General features: G+C 50.1%; 3 protein-coding genes and 1 pseudogene across 3 annotated transcripts, besides 25 other annotated features; all 4 read right to left on the minus strand.

Moving 5' to 3' along the window:
• On the minus strand, positions 1-755 carry Tc00.1047053506483.69 (mitogen-activated protein kinase, putative; the record flags this gene model as incomplete). Its single annotated transcript, XM_803994.1, has 1 exon — positions 1-755. A coding segment is annotated over one exon (755 nt), but the record flags the coding sequence as incomplete, so codon positions are not given.
• Positions 1-4,710: a sequence feature (heterozygous, Esmeraldo-like haplotype).
• Positions 1,063-2,115, minus strand: Tc00.1047053506483.60 (hypothetical protein, conserved; the record flags this gene model as incomplete). The annotated part of the gene is made up of 1 exon (XM_803993.1): positions 1,063-2,115. One exon carries the CDS (start codon positions 2,113-2,115, stop codon positions 1,063-1,065), a length of 1,053 nt encoding a protein of 350 aa, XP_809086.1.
• Positions 2,140-2,188: a microsatellite.
• Positions 2,390-2,450: a sequence feature (AT_rich).
• Positions 2,517-2,545: a sequence feature (AT_rich).
• Positions 2,537-2,930: a mobile genetic element.
• Positions 2,917-2,960: a microsatellite.
• Positions 3,008-3,075: a microsatellite.
• Positions 3,260-3,288: a microsatellite.
• Positions 3,289-3,349: a microsatellite.
• Positions 3,335-3,611: a mobile genetic element.
• Positions 4,016-4,247: a mobile genetic element.
• Positions 4,016-5,503: a mobile genetic element.
• Positions 4,711-9,640: a sequence feature (areas not merged during assembly with more than two copies in the genome that could not be assigned to a particular haplotype).
• Positions 5,504-10,329: a mobile genetic element.
• Positions 9,641-10,725: a sequence feature (haploid, Esmeraldo-like haplotype).
• On the minus strand, positions 10,336-10,956 carry Tc00.1047053506483.40 (annotated as a pseudogene).
• Positions 10,726-10,784: a sequence feature (heterozygous, non-Esmeraldo-like haplotype).
• Positions 10,785-11,606: a sequence feature (areas merged during assembly that could not be assigned to a particular haplotype. This can correspond to areas where the two haplotypes were merged or to regions with more than two copies in the genome that were merged during assembly.).
• Positions 11,607-11,667: a sequence feature (heterozygous, non-Esmeraldo-like haplotype).
• Positions 11,668-12,552: a sequence feature (areas not merged during assembly with more than two copies in the genome that could not be assigned to a particular haplotype).
• Positions 12,553-12,688: a sequence feature (heterozygous, Esmeraldo-like haplotype).
• Positions 12,689-13,746: a sequence feature (areas merged during assembly that could not be assigned to a particular haplotype. This can correspond to areas where the two haplotypes were merged or to regions with more than two copies in the genome that were merged during assembly.).
• Positions 12,964-14,290: a mobile genetic element.
• Positions 13,747-14,293: a sequence feature (heterozygous, non-Esmeraldo-like haplotype).
• Positions 14,294-14,728: a sequence feature (haploid, Esmeraldo-like haplotype).
• Positions 14,729-18,034: a sequence feature (heterozygous, Esmeraldo-like haplotype).
• Tc00.1047053506483.10 (class 3 lipase, putative) lies at positions 15,529-17,367 on the minus strand (the record flags this gene model as incomplete). The annotated part of the gene is made up of 1 exon (XM_803992.1): positions 15,529-17,367. One exon carries the CDS (start codon positions 17,365-17,367, stop codon positions 15,529-15,531), a length of 1,839 nt encoding a protein of 612 aa, XP_809085.1.

Here is an 18,034-nt window from a genome sequence, read left to right on the forward strand (position 1 = left end):
GTCCCGAGCAAATGCAAAATCATAATGAGTTGACGAATGTAATCGGGTCCGGGCAATAATGTTTTGCCCACCATTAATTCAGCAAAAATAAGCCCCAGACTCCAAACGTCCACCGCATTCGTGTACTGGTGTGATCCCATTCCCAGTACTTCAGGAGGACGATACCATCGCGTGACAACGTATTCCGTGAGGGCATCTGAGACTGTCCATTGATCATCGCGGGCAAGTCCAAAGTCACAAATAGCTAGAGCACAATCGGCATTCACCAATAGATTGCTTGGCTTTAAGTCTCGATGCATAACCTTCGCACCATGTAGGTAGCAAAGCCCTCGAAAAGCTTGAATCATAAAATATTGGTAATGTTCATTCGTCAGTTTTTGTCTGCTACGAATAATACGGTGCAGATCTGTATCGTACAAATCCATCACCATGTAAATGTCGTCAAAATCATCCTTTCCATAGGGACGAATAAAATTCCGAAGACGTATCAAGTTGGTGTGATGGAGAGTTGTTAAAATATCCATCTCCCTTAATATGCGTTTACCTTCTTTTATATCGGCAAAGACTCGAGATACTTTTTTAATAGCCACACGGTCGCCGCTACCCTCATCTATTGCAGAACAAACAGAACCATATGCACCGCATCCAACCAGTTTTATTAGTTTGTAAGACTTAGCTACCTCAAACCTCTGGCCTTGAACTAAGTATAATCTTCGCCCCTCTGCCAAAGTTGCCACTTCCTGGGGTTTATCCATCCCTCACTGTTACCAAAAACAACAGCTTAATCTCCTGCACTAATTCTTACTGTCCATTAAAAAGGGGCTTTTAGTCAGTCAATAAACGGAAATATATATACATACAGAAAAAGAATAATTATTCGCATAAATAAAACAATATGCAGATAAAAAAAAAAAACATTAAAAAATCCAATGCACTCTGGAGTTCAAAAATTTAAAATTTCGAAGGACCGAAAAGGAATTTACAATCGTAATAAAAGTATCTTCCAAACTTATTTTCTGGTACAAACTTATACATATATGACACCAAAAAAAAAAAGTGCAATTATGCCAACGGACATGTCAGAACCATAGTTCTTGACGACTTAAAGAATTTCGCAGACACATCATCCACTTTTATGGCCTTGGGAAGCCTAATCACTGCTTCATCCACCTCGATAACATCTAAAGAAGCTGTCAACTCCACATCCTTCATTGACATCACATTTGGAGGAGGATGCAGCCGCACCACAATCTCTCGCTCATTGCAATCCACAGACTGTACCTCCCATTGACATGTTTCTTTCTTTTTTATATTCGAATTTGTTGATTTGGGTTTCTCTTTTATATGATCTGTTTCCGTTGCTGCCGGAACCTGTGTTGCACCGTTAACAAGTTGACGCGTGTCAATCACTTGACATCGGTTTCGAAGATGCTCAGGAAAGTGAAGAAGTGGGTCAGCTGTGGGCCGATTGCATTCACCACTTCCTCCAGCACCGTATAGTCTAACACCATTAAGAAATCCTTTTCGAATCCCAGTAACAACAGGCATCTCCTTAATCAATGGTGAACTTTTTATCTCACTCTGCATGTGGGGGGCATTTAAACAAAGCTCAGAGGGTAGGGAAATTTCCTCATCTTTAACTTCATCGACAGGGTCAGTTGTTGTCCTTTTCTCCACTGCCTTCACAATTCTAGAAAGAGTCCAATAAAAATTATCTTTACCATTTAAAAAATATTTTTTATCTGGAATTAACCTGCACGAGCGTGGGTTAATTCGCATACCACATTCCTGTAAAATCCACTCAATTGCAAGATTTGTGAGTCTAATGACGTAGTGATCAAATAAAGGGTGACTCCGCACACACCGAACAATCAGTGTTGGATGAACAACAACGTCTATGGTAAAGTCATATTTTTCTCCGTCATATTTTTTTGCAGGGCCAACAGATATTGGGATAATCAAATTATCTACACCATATTTATCTAAATAGCCTTCTGGAACCACCTCCATATTCTTTGCCAAAGCCATTCCAACTGATGAGTGACCACAAACATTAACCACTACCATAGTCACATCGTCTGCCACCAGTGCCTCAAAGCAAAATCCGGCCTCCATACCCGCAACCGAGAAAAACTAACTATAATAATAATAATAATAATAATAATAATAATAATAATAATAATAATAAATACTGTAAAAAGCAAAGGAAAACTTCTCAATGCAAACTGAAAAAAATAATAATAATTGCAAAAAAGAATAATAATAAAAGTTCACCAAAGTACAATTTCCTCCATTTGTATAATGGATTAAAATGTCAACATCAACGATCCCCAGTTCCCCCTTAAATAAATAATTGAAATTCAAACCAGATATTTCTTTCCCATCCTGGTTAATAAAAAAATATATCATTAAAAGATTTTTTTAATTATTGAATAATTAAATCAATAAATCCAGCCAATAGTGATCCCACAAGATGCTTATTTCTTCTGTTTTAAGGGTCAGCTGAAACAAATAAGATAAATAAAATTTAAAAATGAATAATATTCTGGTCCGCTGGCCGGATCCTGAAATAACCTAAAGAAACCAAACAAGGTAGTAGAAGAAAGGATTTTCGCACAGTTGTTTCTTTGCTTCCATTTCTTCCTTTCATTCGATATATAAATTTTATTGACCACTCGCATGGTTTCTTTTCCTCGGAATATAATTACTTAGAAAGTGGCAGGCTTTGGGGTCCTCCAACCACAATACCCCGTCGCGAGGTAGGAATCAAAAGGGTGTGGATGGGAAAATAAAAAATAAAGAGTAAGGAAAAATCCGTCCCGCCGTTATCGGTTCCCTGACGCCCTTAAAGTCGTGTTCTTCCTCAAATTCACAAGACAAAAAAAAAATTTAAATGAATGTATTCTTTTCATCAAGATACATATATATATATATATATATATATATATATATATATATATTAATTAACTTAGTCAGCTCTCCCGCGATCGTTCCCTTCACAAACTCCTAATAATAATAATAATAATAATAATAATAATAATAATAATAATAATAATAATAATAATACACAATAATCCTCTGGACCGCTGGCCGGGACCTGATTTCATCGATAATAGAAAACAAACCAGATAGGAATAAGAAAGATTTGAATGGAAAAAGAGTAGATTCACAAAAAACTCAAAGTTTAACACCAAATAAATGTATATTTATATATCATCCGTTAGCCACAGTCGCGGCCCGCTCACTCTATTCGGATGGGATATATATATATATATATATATATATGTATTATTTATTTATTTATATATTTATTTATTTATTTATTTATTTATATATTTATTTATTTATTACATACGATGTGGCAGACTTTGAACTCCACCAGCCAAAAGACTCCGCCGCGTCGTGGGAATCAAAAGAGATTGGGTGGGATGGTAAAAATAAAATAATATCTTGCCTCTATCGGTTCCCTGCTGCCCCCTACCAAAGTCGTGTCCTTCACAATATATTCATACGGTAGAAAATATCATAAAGAAAAGCATTCAATTAACAGGATTTACGCACATTAATTAATTTAGCCAGCTCTCCCACGATCATTCTCTTCAAAAGCCCCTAAAAAAAAAAATTCTTATTCATTCAAAATTAATATTTGTTTTCACTTAATAACCATCTGAACACCATCTGTAGAACAGTTCAACTTAAAGCAGCAATTTGGCACCTCAATAATTCGCACTTCAATTTTTATTATTGTCATTGCTATTATGAGCCGTTATTCTTTTTTCTTCTAAATAATTTATCCAAAAGCAAATTATGAAAATAGAAAATAGCACTTTGATTTAATAACAATCCCGCATCATGAAAAAAATGGAAAAAATCTGTTTGGAAAAATAAACTTTTGAACGCTTGCTCAACATCTTTACAACATATACATACAAGGCACAGAAAACAATTAAATCCACCAACGCACATCTCGCCAACAACGAAAAGACGCAAGTAACGGTAAACAATTCACAAAATGAATATTCTTCTAGGCCGCTGGCTGGATCCTGAAATAATCTATATAAACCAAACAAGGTAAGGAAAAAGGAAATAAAGCAGAAGCAGTTAGTTGCCTATATTTTTCTTCTGATAAAATATATATATTCTTTTGACCGCTCATATGGCCTTTTGCGCACAGGCAAAATTTAAAATATAATATTCACTGCAAAATAAAAAAATTTTGGGGTCCTCCAACCACAAGACCCCGCCGCTCCCCTTCGCAAGTTCCACCCCTTCGCCAAGTCCTGAAGTGTAAACACACGACCGCGTGATATGCCGTCTGCGGGGTTTTCTGCAGACCGCACGTATGCAAAGGATGCCTTTATTCCGCAAGAGCCAAAAACCCATATGTCCGTCGCAGCTCCCACGTCAACGCGTGCAATTTTGATCTGCCTTTATTCGTCGCTCCTTGCAGCAAAGTATTGTCTACCCAAAAGTCCATGGTGGGTGGCAAGATGGCGGAAAAGGCCGATAAGGCTAAGCGTACCGCACGCACCTCGGCCTGCATGATAAGAAGAGGCTTCCTCTTCCATTTCCCTCCGGCAATTTTAACGTCGCCGGAGTATGGAATAAAAACGGCTCAACATCCATGGAGCGATGCATCCGTGATGATGGCGGCCGATGCCTTTTCAGTGGGCTTGATGATTCGCTTGCGATTGTTCTCGATGATGTGTCACAATCTCTCGCCCAAACCAACCGCTGCCGGCGGAAGGTTCGCCGGGGATGTCTCCTGCACAATCCCTTGGTTAACTGCCGATAATCGTCGTCGCACTGCCTTGATGAAAAAGTAGTAGTCACATAAACGCGTGCCCAAAATGACCGCCGCATACAAAAAGCGTGACGCCACAACCTCCATTTCCGCGATGGTTAAAGAATTGAGCGCCGACATGGCGCATACAGAAAGGACAAACTTGTCACTCAGGGATACCGCCCGGTGAGTGTGATCAAACCGCACCCCCAGGAAGGTGTACCACGCAGCGCCCAATTCGCGATCCCCACCATCGTGGCGTGACGACTGTCCGCATTACGAAGCACTTGGGCCTCCCACAATGTCGCATCGCTTTTCGACCCTGCAATGCGTATATTACCGATCCAAACGTCGATGCGCACCAATGGAGGTGTAGCCCAGAGGCAGTGAACCACCGTCGTCACCCCGCAATTGCTGAAGTAATAATCTGGAGAATTTCTGGGCCGACCTTGTATCCCATTTGGGGCCGTGCCAGCTCCACCAGCGTGCCGTCCTCCACGCGGCACCGAAAGAGATGCCGAGTCTCCCGCGGTAAAAACTCGGAAAAAGGATGCCTTTAAATCCAGGCAGGAAGCGGCCTCAGCCATCACAGGCAGCAAACAATGGGAAATGTGTAAAAGAGGAACATTGGCCTCATAAGGGTCGTCTCTGTTCTTGTCGCGCGGCCACGCGACCCATCGTCGTCGCAAACCGGCGTTCTTCTCCTCAACAAAAAAAAACTTTTTTTTTTTTTTCTACTCTTACCAGCGCGTCTAGCTATACAATGGCATCTGAGTGCCGAAGAGAATTGGTCGAGCAACGACAAAAGTTTTCTGCTATAAAGAAACTGCCATTGAGAGAACTTTCCGTGGCGAAGGTCCTGTTCAATGCCCAGTCTTTGGCGCACAGCCAAGGTGCCTGGACATTCTAGAAGCAGATGGTGCAAGGTTTCCTGCGGGCCAATTGGCGTGCTTGTGGAAGCTGGCTGATCCTGCGGTAGCAGAGATCGCCTCCTGGCACTGCTGTTTAGATGTCGTGTGGCGTCTGGGTTGTGTGCGCAGCGACTTCTGTGCTGTGCGGTGCTTCTACGTGTGGGGAAAACCATGTCACAGAAATCGCATTTGAGCTCGGGAAGCGGTGGAGGATGTTTCGGGTGAAATGACCGACAGTGACTGACGAGATTAGAGAATCCCGTCAATGTAGAATCGCAGTACGGACATTTCTCCTTCCGACGGCGTGTGACGGTTCGTCTCCTTACTGGAGAGACGTCTTCATCCCTTGCCGACGGGGGAACAGTGTCCGTCCCAGGTGCAGTCGGATCGTTGTTAGAGCGCATATATGCAGACTGTTCCGGTGAGATGTTGCAGAAACGGCATTGGTTCGTGCAATCTCTCACAGCCCAGTATAGTCGGCCCCAGAGCTCAGATTCGCCGCACCTTGCCCTTGCGAGGTGAACCAGTTCTTGACGGTGAAGAACTTTCTGAGTGATCAGGTCCTTACCGCTAAGATCGGATGGCCTTGTGCCGCAAAGCAAGTAGCGATGAGTGTCTTGACGAATCGTACTACGCCACTTGTTGGTGAGCAGGGTAGTAAAACATGTCAGCAGATCCGTATGCCATAAAGGTGCAATTCCTTGCCCCGTGTATTCTCCAGTTTCCAGAGTCTGCGTCGCATACTGATCCGCAAGCTCGTTAACATGTATTCCACAATGTCCGTAACAAAACTGCAGGTGCACAGACCAGCCGGCACGCGTCAGTGTCAAAAGACGCTGCCAGATCTGATCCTCCGTCCAGTCTGTCTGACTGAGCGGGCCCTTGTTTAGAGCCGCTAGAAGAGACTGACTGTCTGTAACCACAGGCAGGGTTTTATGCCTGTGTTGGATACAAGGGATAATCAGCCTTTCCAGGGCTAGAAGCCGTGCGCGGGATTCCGTCCTGTAGCTGCATGGGCGTGTGCCGCAGTTTATACTGGCCTTTTCTATTATCTCCGATGAATTGAGGGATGAAAGCAGGATTCCAACCCCGGCTGACTTGGGAACGTCTACACCGCCATCCGTCGCGAGTATCCACGAACGATGGCTGTGCAGCGCTAGAGCCTCTTCGCTGACTCTGCGCTTTTCCCTTGTCAGCTCTTCCTCGTCAGTTATTGAGTGGTCTATCGGAAGTTCCGCGCCAATGGTGACCTGGTGTGCGGAGGCCGCAAACCAGGGAGGAATGGAGCTGCGAAAGAACCGCTCTTCGCGTGGTGAGCTCTGGGTGATGCCATAGTCCTTTGTGTATGCGTCTACGAAGGCATATAGCTCTTCCCGAGATAACGGCGAAATGCGGAAACCTGCGCGAGGCGGTGGCTCAGGCGGAGGTCTCCGCACCCAGTCCATCTGACAAGCGCGTGTGTTCTCAAATATGGAGAGCCGCGCGCGCAGGCAAAGGACATGGAGCGGCGGCATATTAGCCTCTAGGAGTGCGGATTCCGGGTCGACAGTGCTCGGAACTCCGCTGACAATGCGCGCCAGGGTCGCATACGTCTTCTGCATCTCATTCTTCGCTGAATCCGTCGCTACTGCCCATAGGAGCTCGCTGCCATAGCGTAATTTTGAAGCACCGTATCCAATGACGAACGTGCGTAGGTCATGTGGAGACGGCCCCGCCTCTTTATGCGCAATGCAGCGTAGCTGCGATATCCCCGTTGCGAAGTGGCAGCGCATTGCTTGGAGGCCGCCACATTTAGTGTCAGTCGTGGCTCGAGATCCATGCCAAGAAGCTTCGTAGTTCGCGATGCCCCCATGGTCATGACTGGGATTCCACATCCCGCCACTACCAGGCGCCACTTTCCTTCACGATCATAATCTGACTCCGTGTGCGTGGAGAGCGTCAACCAAGCGGCTTCACACTTTGACGGGTTAATGGCCAGGCCATTTTCCTGACTCCACGCATGCAGTTTTTTAAGAACCATGTTGGCAGTGGGAATGGCGTCTTCCCGGGACTGCCCCTTAACGATAATAGAGAGGTCATCCGCATACATGTCTGCTGTGACATCCGCAAACCTGTTCAGCAGATTGAGAAGTGGGTGTACGTAAAGGGAGAACAAATATGGTCCCAATACGGACCCCTGAGGGGCTCCTCGCAGCATGGGACGCCGATCGCTGTTTCTGTTACCAACTCGTGCCTTCGCGTAGCGACCACATAGAAAGTTTCTAAGCCACCTTCTACAATTCACCCCCGAAATATTAGTTAGCAAGCGACTGAGGACTCGATGATCTATGGAGTCAAAAGCCTTGCTGAAATCAACCAACACCAGCAGGGTCCGATGGGGTCTGTAGTGGAGTTGATTACCAATACCGCTCTTCTTGGGAAGGTTCACTTGAAAATAATGATTTCTATTATGCTCCACTTCGTGTATCAGGTGTGCCAGCTGCATCGTCGTGGTACGCATACTACGATATGCATACTGGTGGGGGTGTGGCGTTCACACCCAGAGCAATCTCTTCAGTACCATTTTCTCAGCAACCTTACTCACAATGGAAGTAAGGCTGATGGGTCGATACGACTCAAGCAGTTCCGGCGACTTACCGGGTTTTAAGAGTGGGACGATGGTAGCGCGTCTCCACTCAGCCGGGATCGTGCCGATGGTCCAGCTGTGGTTAATGCGACGAAGAAGGAATCGAAGACCCTTTGACGAAATATGTCGCAGTGCCTCACTGTAGACTTCATCCGGTCCGGGGGCCTTGCCATACGGCGTATTACGTAGCGCAGCAAGTAGTTCCGTACGATTAAAAGGAGCATCAAGAGGGGAGTGAAGATGAGCAACTAAACCAGATGTGGTGGCAGCTTCGTTGTTATCCTGTGGCTCTGAATTAGATGAGAATGAAAAAACTGAAGTAGATGTAGCGGCGGACTCGTAGTTGTTCTGCGGCTCAGAAATACAAGAGATAAGAGAAGTAGAAGAAACTAAGCTAGATGTAGCGGCAGACTCGTTGTTGTTCTGCTGCCCAAAAAGAAAAAAAAGAAATAATGCTCAAAGATGGGTTCTCTCTTTTGATGCCTTTGGAAAAACTTACTGCCTTGTGAGAGGGGTGAAGTGGAAAAAAGATGCGATTGAGAGCATTCGCTGCTCTCCTTGCTGTTTTATAAGTGTGTTGACCATCTCCCAACAACAATGATGTGGGAGATGGAAGTGATGCTTTTTTTCGTCCGGAAATGTATTTCCACGCGAGTGGTTCGCCTGGATTTAACTTGCTGATGCGACGTAGATACGTGTTGCGCAAGCGCTCTCGGAGTAGGAGGAAGAATTGACTCCTTCTCCGTTGCATTTCTGCCTCACGGTCGGGCGTCGGTAACTGTAGATAGCGGGCCTTGCTGTCGGTGGCAATCCGCTCTGCCTCCATGAGAGTGTCGTCCCAAAGCCTGGAGCCGTCCTTGTGCATGCCGGGGGTGCCTTGTCGTCGATATGAAGTTATAAGCGCTTTCATAAAACCTTTAATGCCGGCAGACTGCTTCTTATACAGTCGTATGCTGGAAGTTGTGCGTCGAAGTCCTTGATGAATAAATCCCATTTGCACTTCCCCCAACTGTAGAATGTCTTAGGTGCCGAAGGTATGGTATCCTTAAATGCCTGATGCAGCGTAAATGTTAGCATGTAATGATCACTGAGCGGCGACACAGAAGCTGACCAATCTGACACAGTCAAATGCTTTGACCATGTCAGATCGATACAGGATCGTTCTCTTGTGCCACGAGCATACGTGATCTCACCAGGGGTGTTAACCAAGGTGAGTCCCGCATCCGTGCACAGTTCTAAAAATTCTGCAGCAACCTCGCTTGGAGAAGATTCCAAGAATGGCTCCCACTGTGGGTGATGCGTGTTGAAATCCCCACACAGCAGGAGCGGCGACGAGGCTGGAAGGCAGTTTACTAACCGCCTGAAGGATTGCGTTACTTGCGGTGGTGGTCTCATATAGGCACTCGCTACGATAAGATCACGGTTCTGGTCCAGAGCAACCTGGACCACCACCACTTCAAGGCTGGTGTCATGCTGGGGGATGGTGAGGGGTATACGCTTGGAGCGGAGAGTTTTCCGCACCAGCACCGCCACACCGCCTCCCTTGCCGATGCGCGACTGTGCATAGAGCTCATAATCTCCAGTATGTATGCTGGCGATCTGCTCCGACGACTTCCAAGTTTCCTGGATGGCTATTATGTCCGCTCCTTGCACCATTAATGTTGCGAGTTTTGACGGCGTGAGGCAAGAAACGTTCATCTGGAGTACTGCTATGGGGCCTGGGTTCTGCTAAATGTCTCCGCTTAGCAGTAGCTTTTGTCGTTGCGCGTCACATACGGCACGCAAACAGTATGTATAGCGCTGATAAGCGCCGATGGAATTCAGCAGCGGATAGAAATACCGCTCCGCGGGCAGCCATGTAAATGTCTCCGTCTGGTGCCCTTCCGACCCGTTTGAGCGGCGCCTACTGCCTCTCCGCGTGCGGCGGATGGGCAGCAGGCGCTTAGCTTCCACTCTAGCAAAGAGTACTAGACCCTGGCACCACGTTGAGGTGGCCGACCGCGCCACGGGTTTAATCACATAATAATAACCTTCGCAAAGTACCTCGCGGTCGGAAACAGACGATGAGCAAGGTCAAACCACATGTACGTCTTGCGAGTCGCGCCAATCTCCGCCTCATCGCCCCACGTGCCACCGCCACCAATTGTTTTGTTTGTCGCCACGCGGCCCTCATTCATCGGCAGCGCGACCACATCCTGCCACTGTGCCGCCTCCTCCAGCAGCGCGGCAGAGTAGTCATAGCCGTGCGACGGGTGCCGCCCAAGAACGTACAGCACGAGCGTCGCACCGGTGAAGTCGTTCGCCCTCGTCGCCACACCGGGGAACCGCCAGCACGTCGTCCGCTGCAGGTTGCGTCGTGTTCGCCTCTCTTCGACGTCCGTGGAGGGGACGCCCAGCACAACAAGGTACTCCCACCGGCTCCACGTGTCCACAACACTGCGTGGGATGTGAGCAAGTGCTGCGTCTTCCGCGGCAGTGACGCGCGAGTGGCGGAGGTTGTTGGGTCCCGGTACGCCATCATCGGCAGCGGTGTCGAACCTGAGGGTCAGAACAGCCGTGGCCACAATGAAGGGAATCAGCAGCACAGTAGCCCGCTTCAGCTTCTGTCTGAGCGTCAGCAGTTTTGGTTTCGCCATGGTCGCTGTTGGTGTGAGAGACTCAGCAATAGAAAAAAGGGGCGGAGAGAGTGTGGGAGCGGCAGGCGAAAATCAGAAAAGCCACGGCCACGCGGCGCAACGCAGCCACGCAAGTGCGCGGAGGCCCGCCAGCCAGCCTGCCGCGCCACCCGGATCCGGGACGGTGCGGATGAAGGGGTTAAGGCGGCGGAGCGGCCGGCAGCACGCGCCCCCCCGCCGAGCAACGGCGGAGAGAGGGAGAGGAAGAGAGGCCGCGGAAGCAGGGGCAAGCAGCGCCAGGGAAACAGCGAGGGTTGGGGGCAGGGCCGCCGCGGCAGCAAATGGGGTGGCGACACAAGCACACAGGAGGCACGGGGGCCCACCGCAAGGGCTCGTCCGGCGCCTGGGGGACGCTGCGCCGCCTCCTCCCGCCATCGCGAGCCCCTCCGCACCCAATCACGCACACACCGCCGCAGCGGCTCGACGATCCGCAATCAGCGCCCTTCTTTTGCTATTCCTCGTGCCTTCTCAAATAAACCCGACGGCCCGCACGCCGGCCACCGTCGCAGTGCAGCGCCGCCACGCCGCGCGGAGATGCGAGGAAGAGCCCCAGCCCCCGGAGATGGCGCCGCAGTGGGCGGCGCGACACACAACCACGTTACGCAACCGCCCCGGGCTAGCGCAACACCTCGACAACCCGCGGCCGCCAAGCATCAAGAAAAAAAAAACAAATCGATAAACCGGGCCGTCGACAAATCAGGAAAAGGGAAGAGGAGGCACCTGCCACGAGCATCAACGTTATACCGCATTTGCGAGGGCTTTTTTGCCTTCCCGCCGCGCAAAGGCACTGTTGGAGGCAGTGCCTCCCCAACTCGAGGAACAACTGCGCCAACTTCTTGGTGAAGCACAGATTCCCCACTTCCCAAGCGTCCACTCCATGTTTTTTCCCATGCGCCTGCGGAGCCGGGCAGCGGCGTAGGTGCGGAACAGTCTCCTCGCACAGTTCACGTTGGCCGGTTTTCGCGACGTCCGGTCGATGCCCGTGGCATGCCGTGCGGTGGCGAGCCAGTCCGTCACTGCTGTGGCGCTGAAAGCCGCATGTTGGACGGGGAAATTCGGGCGGTGCGGATTCCATCGGGGTGTCCTCGCCGGGCAGCGTGCGCCTTCTCGGCGGCCTGACCCTCTGGCGTCCTGGAATCGGCGACAGCGGGACGCTGATACATGGATGTGCGCGTAACATTTTAGGCGCGCAGTGCGCTGTTCCTCGGTGGCATTCTCCTTCTGCGTGGAGGAGAAAGCCGCCCGAGGCAAAGTCACTGTGTGGGATTGGCCTTCTTTCCCTTGTGGTTCAAGCCGTGCGGCGCGTGCATTGTAGCTCCATTTTGGCGTCGTGACATTCTCATTCTCACCATCGGACAGATTGTGCCGGGCGTGGCTGGCCGAGGCTCCGGCACTGCTCGCCCGCCTGTCACATTGAGGGCATTCATGAAGTGTTGTAGCTCCTGGTGCCGGATGTGGCTCTGTTTCGGAGCGTTCGTGTGCGCGTGAATGGGATGGTAGTCCCGCCCTCGTTTGGGCCTTGAATCCACAGGGCGTGCACCGGAACGGGGTGGATGCAGCCAGATCGTCATATCCCCGAGGACGCCTCCTTCGTGACCCGGAGCGGTCCTGCTTGTGGCAGTGTCGGTGACGAAGTCTGAGTCCGGCTTTTTGGTCGGACGACGCCGAGCAGAGACTGCATGGGAATGGCTGCGGCCTGGGCTGCGTAATCTGTGGCGGAGGTGCGGTCGGCGTGTCGTCTCTCGCTCTCGTCCCCGCTCAATTGGTGGGCGGTGGTTCCGGCGGTATTCCTCGCCGTCCCAGGTTGCCAGCGGAAGTTGAATTTCCACAGCATCTGGGAGCGCGTAACGCCATGGGCGTTAACCGTGCGCATGACGACAATAGTGCGGCAACTGCAGTGCTTGCCGCACACCGGGCATTCTGCCGGGGCGTTGCACCGTGGCAGGGTGGAGTCCAGCGGGAGAAAAGGTTTCGTGCGAGTTTTTTGCGCTTCTGTTGTGGGGCATCCAGGCCACAGCAACGGCATGTGCCTGGGATGGCGGGTTGCAGTGGTGGTGGCAGTCATACGTACCTGTGCGGAACCCCGGTGCGGAAGCGATCCAGTGCAGCCTCTTCCTCACGAGTGAGGGTGGAGTCCGTGCGCGTGGGATTCCGGCCGCACGTTGCAGTGGAGCGGCGAGTTTCGGCCTTCAGCCGTCGGGCACAAATGATGCGTCTGGCCAGTGCAACCATGCCGGTGCTCCATGTTTCTGTGAACTGTGCGGGTTCGGATGCCCTCGTGGCCACCGCATCACAAGCTTCGTTCCTGGACACGCCGCAGTGGCCAAGGACAGAATGCATCCGTATACGCGCTCCTCGGCACCGCAGTCGAAGCAGAAGTGTCCAGAGTCGACGAAGTATCGGGTCAGATACCGTGAGGGGGACCGTTTGCGGGCGGTGAGAGGGAAGAGTAGGCCAGTGGAAATTGGCACTCCACACGGCGCAGTGCTTGTCTGCGGAATGCTGCTCAATGGCTTTTTGGACCAATACGTAAGGCGATGCGCTCGGCTCTGTGGCTGCATGATATCGGTCCCGCGCCGGCCCCGGCAACGTTGATCGGCGTTCCATTAAGGCACAGTATCGCCGCCGCTCCACATTCGACTCCGAGTTCCACGGTGCCGTCTGTCCATTCATCGTGACGTTTTCTTTCTGGGTGTGGCGACAGGCCTTTGCGTCGGAAGCGGCGGGCGATCCAGCGGCTGCAAGGTTGGAGTCCAACTTCGTCGGGGTCATCCGCAGCGGCGCCATCGGGAGAAACGTGGAAGCGGACGCGAGCTGCGGGCTGCAGAGAGGCCGCTGTGAGGGGTGGGCAGCGAGCCTCCATCCAAGGCGCAGGGCACCGGGCCATGATGGAGTCGTGTGGTTCTCTGGCGGGGTGCTGCGGGTCGCAGGCGATGGAGGCGCTAGACCGCAAAGCACTGCCACGCGTCTCACATCGGAGCACATACCGGAAGCTGTGCACCAACACCGTGTCGGGGAGGGGCTGCGGCTTTGCTTCCAACACGGCATCCTCCATTCTGCTGCCTTTCGGGATTCCTGCAATCACTTTGCCCGCCTGGTAATGTGCGGAATCTGGCGTGGAGCGGGACGTCGGGGAGGTGTCCCAACACCATAATTCGGTGCCGTACAACGCCTTCGCCTGCACCAGTGCGAGCTGGAACGCTCTCAGGGTGTCTCACTTAGTTCCCCGCACAATGAACAAAATCGCTGCCAGATGGAGCAGGCGCTGGTTCGATTCCTCATGGAGTTTGGCCGCGCGCGCCCATTCCACGAGGGATCCGTAGCGGGCCAAGAAGCCTCACGGGCGATAATGGACACACCGCCGTCTCGACATGTGCGAGCGGCCCGGCAGTGTGGGAACCCCGGCATTCCGCTGGGGTAGCGGGAACGCGGCGGAAGAAACGAGGACGTCGGCGTCTGACTGGGGGTTCGGCTCGGTTCCTTCGGCGCCGCGCCCCACGGCGGTCGCGAAGAAATGGAACGAAAATACTTCTTCGCAGGCGCCCCGCGAAAGCCGCGCCCGGGAGGGGTGGTCGAATGGAGGATGGGCCGGGGGCGCGCCGGGCATAATGGGAATTAAGAAAATCGCGAGGCAGAGGTAAAAGCCCTTCAAGCCTCGCGCTAAGACCGGGTAAAAAAAAAAAAAAAAAACAACAGCAATCGCTGACGCAATTTCTTGGCAGTGTAGGCGCTGTTTTTGATAACTTTCTTGGGCGGTTTTTGACCCCAGCAAAAACCGATGAATGGCCGAGCCGGCGTCGTGGGGCCACTGGAAGGCTCTGGGTGATCTTGCCGTTGCGGGAAAAATACCTCCGACAAGGGTCTCTCTTCCGGTGTGTGTGTGTGTGTGACCCTCCCTATCATTGCGCGCGCCGTCTTTTCCTATTCATTGGCCTTCGTTTGTTCAAAGCGAACCGCAGTTTCTTCCGCCTTTCTGTTTGCGCACCTTCGTTTTTCAGGTGCCTGCGCGTGCGTGTGTGCGGCTCTTGGTTGGGGGTTCCGAAGGCGGAGTCTCAGGGCATCGAGCGAATTCTGCTCCACAGGTGCTTCCATTTCCTTTTGGGCGAGGGAACGGATTATATCGGGCAATCTCTGAATCCTCGCGCATGCGCCGCCGTTCAAAAATGCAAGGCGATTCTTGTGAATCGGCGGCGGGAGTCCACTCCTTCTTTCTTTTCTCCAATCCCCCCATTCAGTGTTCAGAATGGTCAATGGCACTTCGTTCCCCACTAAAACGAAAAGGGAGGGGAGTGATTCACAAAACCAATAAAAAACAAACAAAAAAGAAATACCTCTGTTCTCTGAATCACGGGTGCTTTTCCATAGGGGATAGTGCAATTACTTTTTCTTGGGGAGGGAAAAGAGATCCGCATTTTAATTCGAGCAAATGCTTTTATGGAAAAATACTCCGTCAATTGTCTCTCCACAAACTTACTAAGGAGACGAGGCGAACACCCAAGAAGAAATGTAATCGATGTATATGTTCTCCGGGTTTTACTGAAAGCACAACTGCAAAAAAACGGCCCTGTTGTAACTGGAAATGGAATGGTCCAATAGATTGTTGTCGCTCCCGCAACCTTCTTTTAGACGATGAAATGCCACTTCCGAATCATCGGTTGAGAAATAATTGACGCCACCGTGGTTGAGAAAGTGGTATCGGCCGAAGCATGCGTACATGCGATGTACGCGATGTTCAGTTGTGGGCGACGGTGTCTTCTCACCCTCTACGGAATCCTCTCCTTCTTTGATTTGGGTGTCCATGGCGTCCATCGCCTTCATTGGTCCTTCATTCGCGTTTGAATTTGACTTAAACCATCGTTGTAGCGAACTTGGTAGTCCCAAAATACTTTGAATGAATTGATCGGCCAAATCTCGGGCCATCTGATCCACACATAATAGTCGTGGAATGATGTCTGAACGGTAAACTAAGTGATGAAAATTAGACCGCCACCCACATCGCTCTACGCACTGGGCCAACTGATAGTTGCCTACCAATGGTGCCCCAATGGAGATGCATTTCAATTTATCTTTTAGTATTCCTGGGTGTGCTCTAAGCATCCGAATGGCGACCAACTGTGCAACAGCTCCGCCCAGGGAATGTCCTGAAAGTACCAATCGATAACCATTTTGACGGACGTCATTGACAAGTTGCTCTATCTGTTGTGTGCTTTCTTCAGCTTCATGGGCAAAGCCTTGGTGAACACGGGCCTCCCAAATTAACCGCACGCCGCCACATAATTGGCGGAATTCAGCACTTGTATCTGATGAACCGGCCAGACCATCAACGAGGCGCGACCATACTTGTTGCTTTATTCGTCCACAACGCATGTTGACATTAAACGTGCGATAATCATGTGTTCCTGGAAATGATACAAATTTGACCTTTCCAGGGGCCTCAAATACGGAATAGCGTGGGCTGGTGCGTATCAATTTTAGTAAACGGGAATAGGGTACGTCAGAAAGGGACATTGTGAGACTTGGGAAATTTCCGTATTCATACGCCACCGTTGAAGAAATAACAGAGAGCAACAAATCCTGCGCCTCCACCAAAGAGTTCAATGTAGGAAAGGCACGAACCTCCTGAAACCGTGGGAACAATACTCGAAATAAATTTTCTACTTCTTCAGCTGCATATTTGTCCACTGCGGCGCATCGAACTGAGAATTCATTAGCTTCCAGGTATTTCACGGAATCCGCCACCTTTGCCAACTCCTTTGCATCTAAACGAACAAGACGTTCTTCGTGTAATCTTGTCGTGGTCGTCGGAAGGCCACAGTTAAAACATACACTGTGGTAGGTGAGTGTACTACAAGAAGGAACAATACACACCTTTGGCATTTCTGTGGCTCTCTGTAGGACATAAAGGCCCCATAGTAAATGGTTGTGCTCATTACAGCGAGAAAGAGTCGCTATTCCGTATGGAAGGGCGCAACTATTGCAAACCTTCATGGGTTCACTTAACATGTGCACATAACGCATCCTTTCCCGACAATCAGGACAAACGGCTTGCCAGCACTTTCGGCAGTGATGCCTTCGTATACCCATTGTTTTTTGACAATTAAAACAAACACGGCATTTGCACACTTCCTTTTTCCGTCTGCACAAAGCACATGTGCGAGTTAATGCCACGGGAAACCTCGACACCAATGGGGCGGCATCGGACCATTGCGGCTGCGTGTGTGTGTAATGATATTCCCTGACCTGGATTTTGCGTTCCCACTGCGATTGCGACATGGAGGATTTTTCTCCTTTGCACAACTCTGCAATCGGGGAAGTAAATAATATAAAAAAAAAGGAAGAGAAAAAAAGTACAATTGTGAGAGTAAGTAACATACCATTTCTCCCGTTGCTTTTTTCTTTTTTCTTTGGCAACTACAAGACATTTTGCCGGTTGCCCCCCCCATCGCCAAGTGGAGGGTGCGAAACACACACACACACTTTACGCATCCGCCCCCGGGCCTGCGCGGTGTGGCGCAACAATCCGTTGTTACCGAGAATCCGTAAAATATCAAATCCGCAAAATAAAAAAATGCGAGAAGTGCACTTCAAAAGAGGAATTGTGCTGGTGTGTTGTCTCTTGTCTCTTCCGCCGTTTATTATAAAGACCGTACATACCGCCGTGCAAGTTGCGGGTGCTGAAAACCTATTTCCAACAGCCTTCTGGAGAACATCGTGCGCAGCATCTTCCCACTACGAAATGTTAGTGGCTTTTCTATTGTTCCAAGCTCAGAAGAAAAACTGGTAAAATGCTCCGCACTATTTCTATTAATTCTGCTTCTTGTTTGGGTGGTGACGCTCATCTCATCTCCCTCCCTCTCTCTCTCTTTTTCTTATCTTTTCCTGTCATCATTTCTTGTATACCGCTTACATTCACAGAACAAAATAATTCAACACTCGGATGAAATTAATATGTGGCCTTGGCGTCTCACTTCTTTGCGTATTGTGCAAGAATGGGCAACAGTGTGTAAAATGCATCCTGCAGTTCCTCCTGGCTACGGGC

The sequence above is a fragment of the Trypanosoma cruzi genome, genomic scaffold (assembly GCF_000209065.1).
Source record: "Trypanosoma cruzi strain CL Brener 1047053517099 genomic scaffold, whole genome shotgun sequence".
In the NCBI taxonomy this organism is placed as follows: domain Eukaryota; phylum Euglenozoa; class Kinetoplastea; order Trypanosomatida; family Trypanosomatidae; genus Trypanosoma; species Trypanosoma cruzi.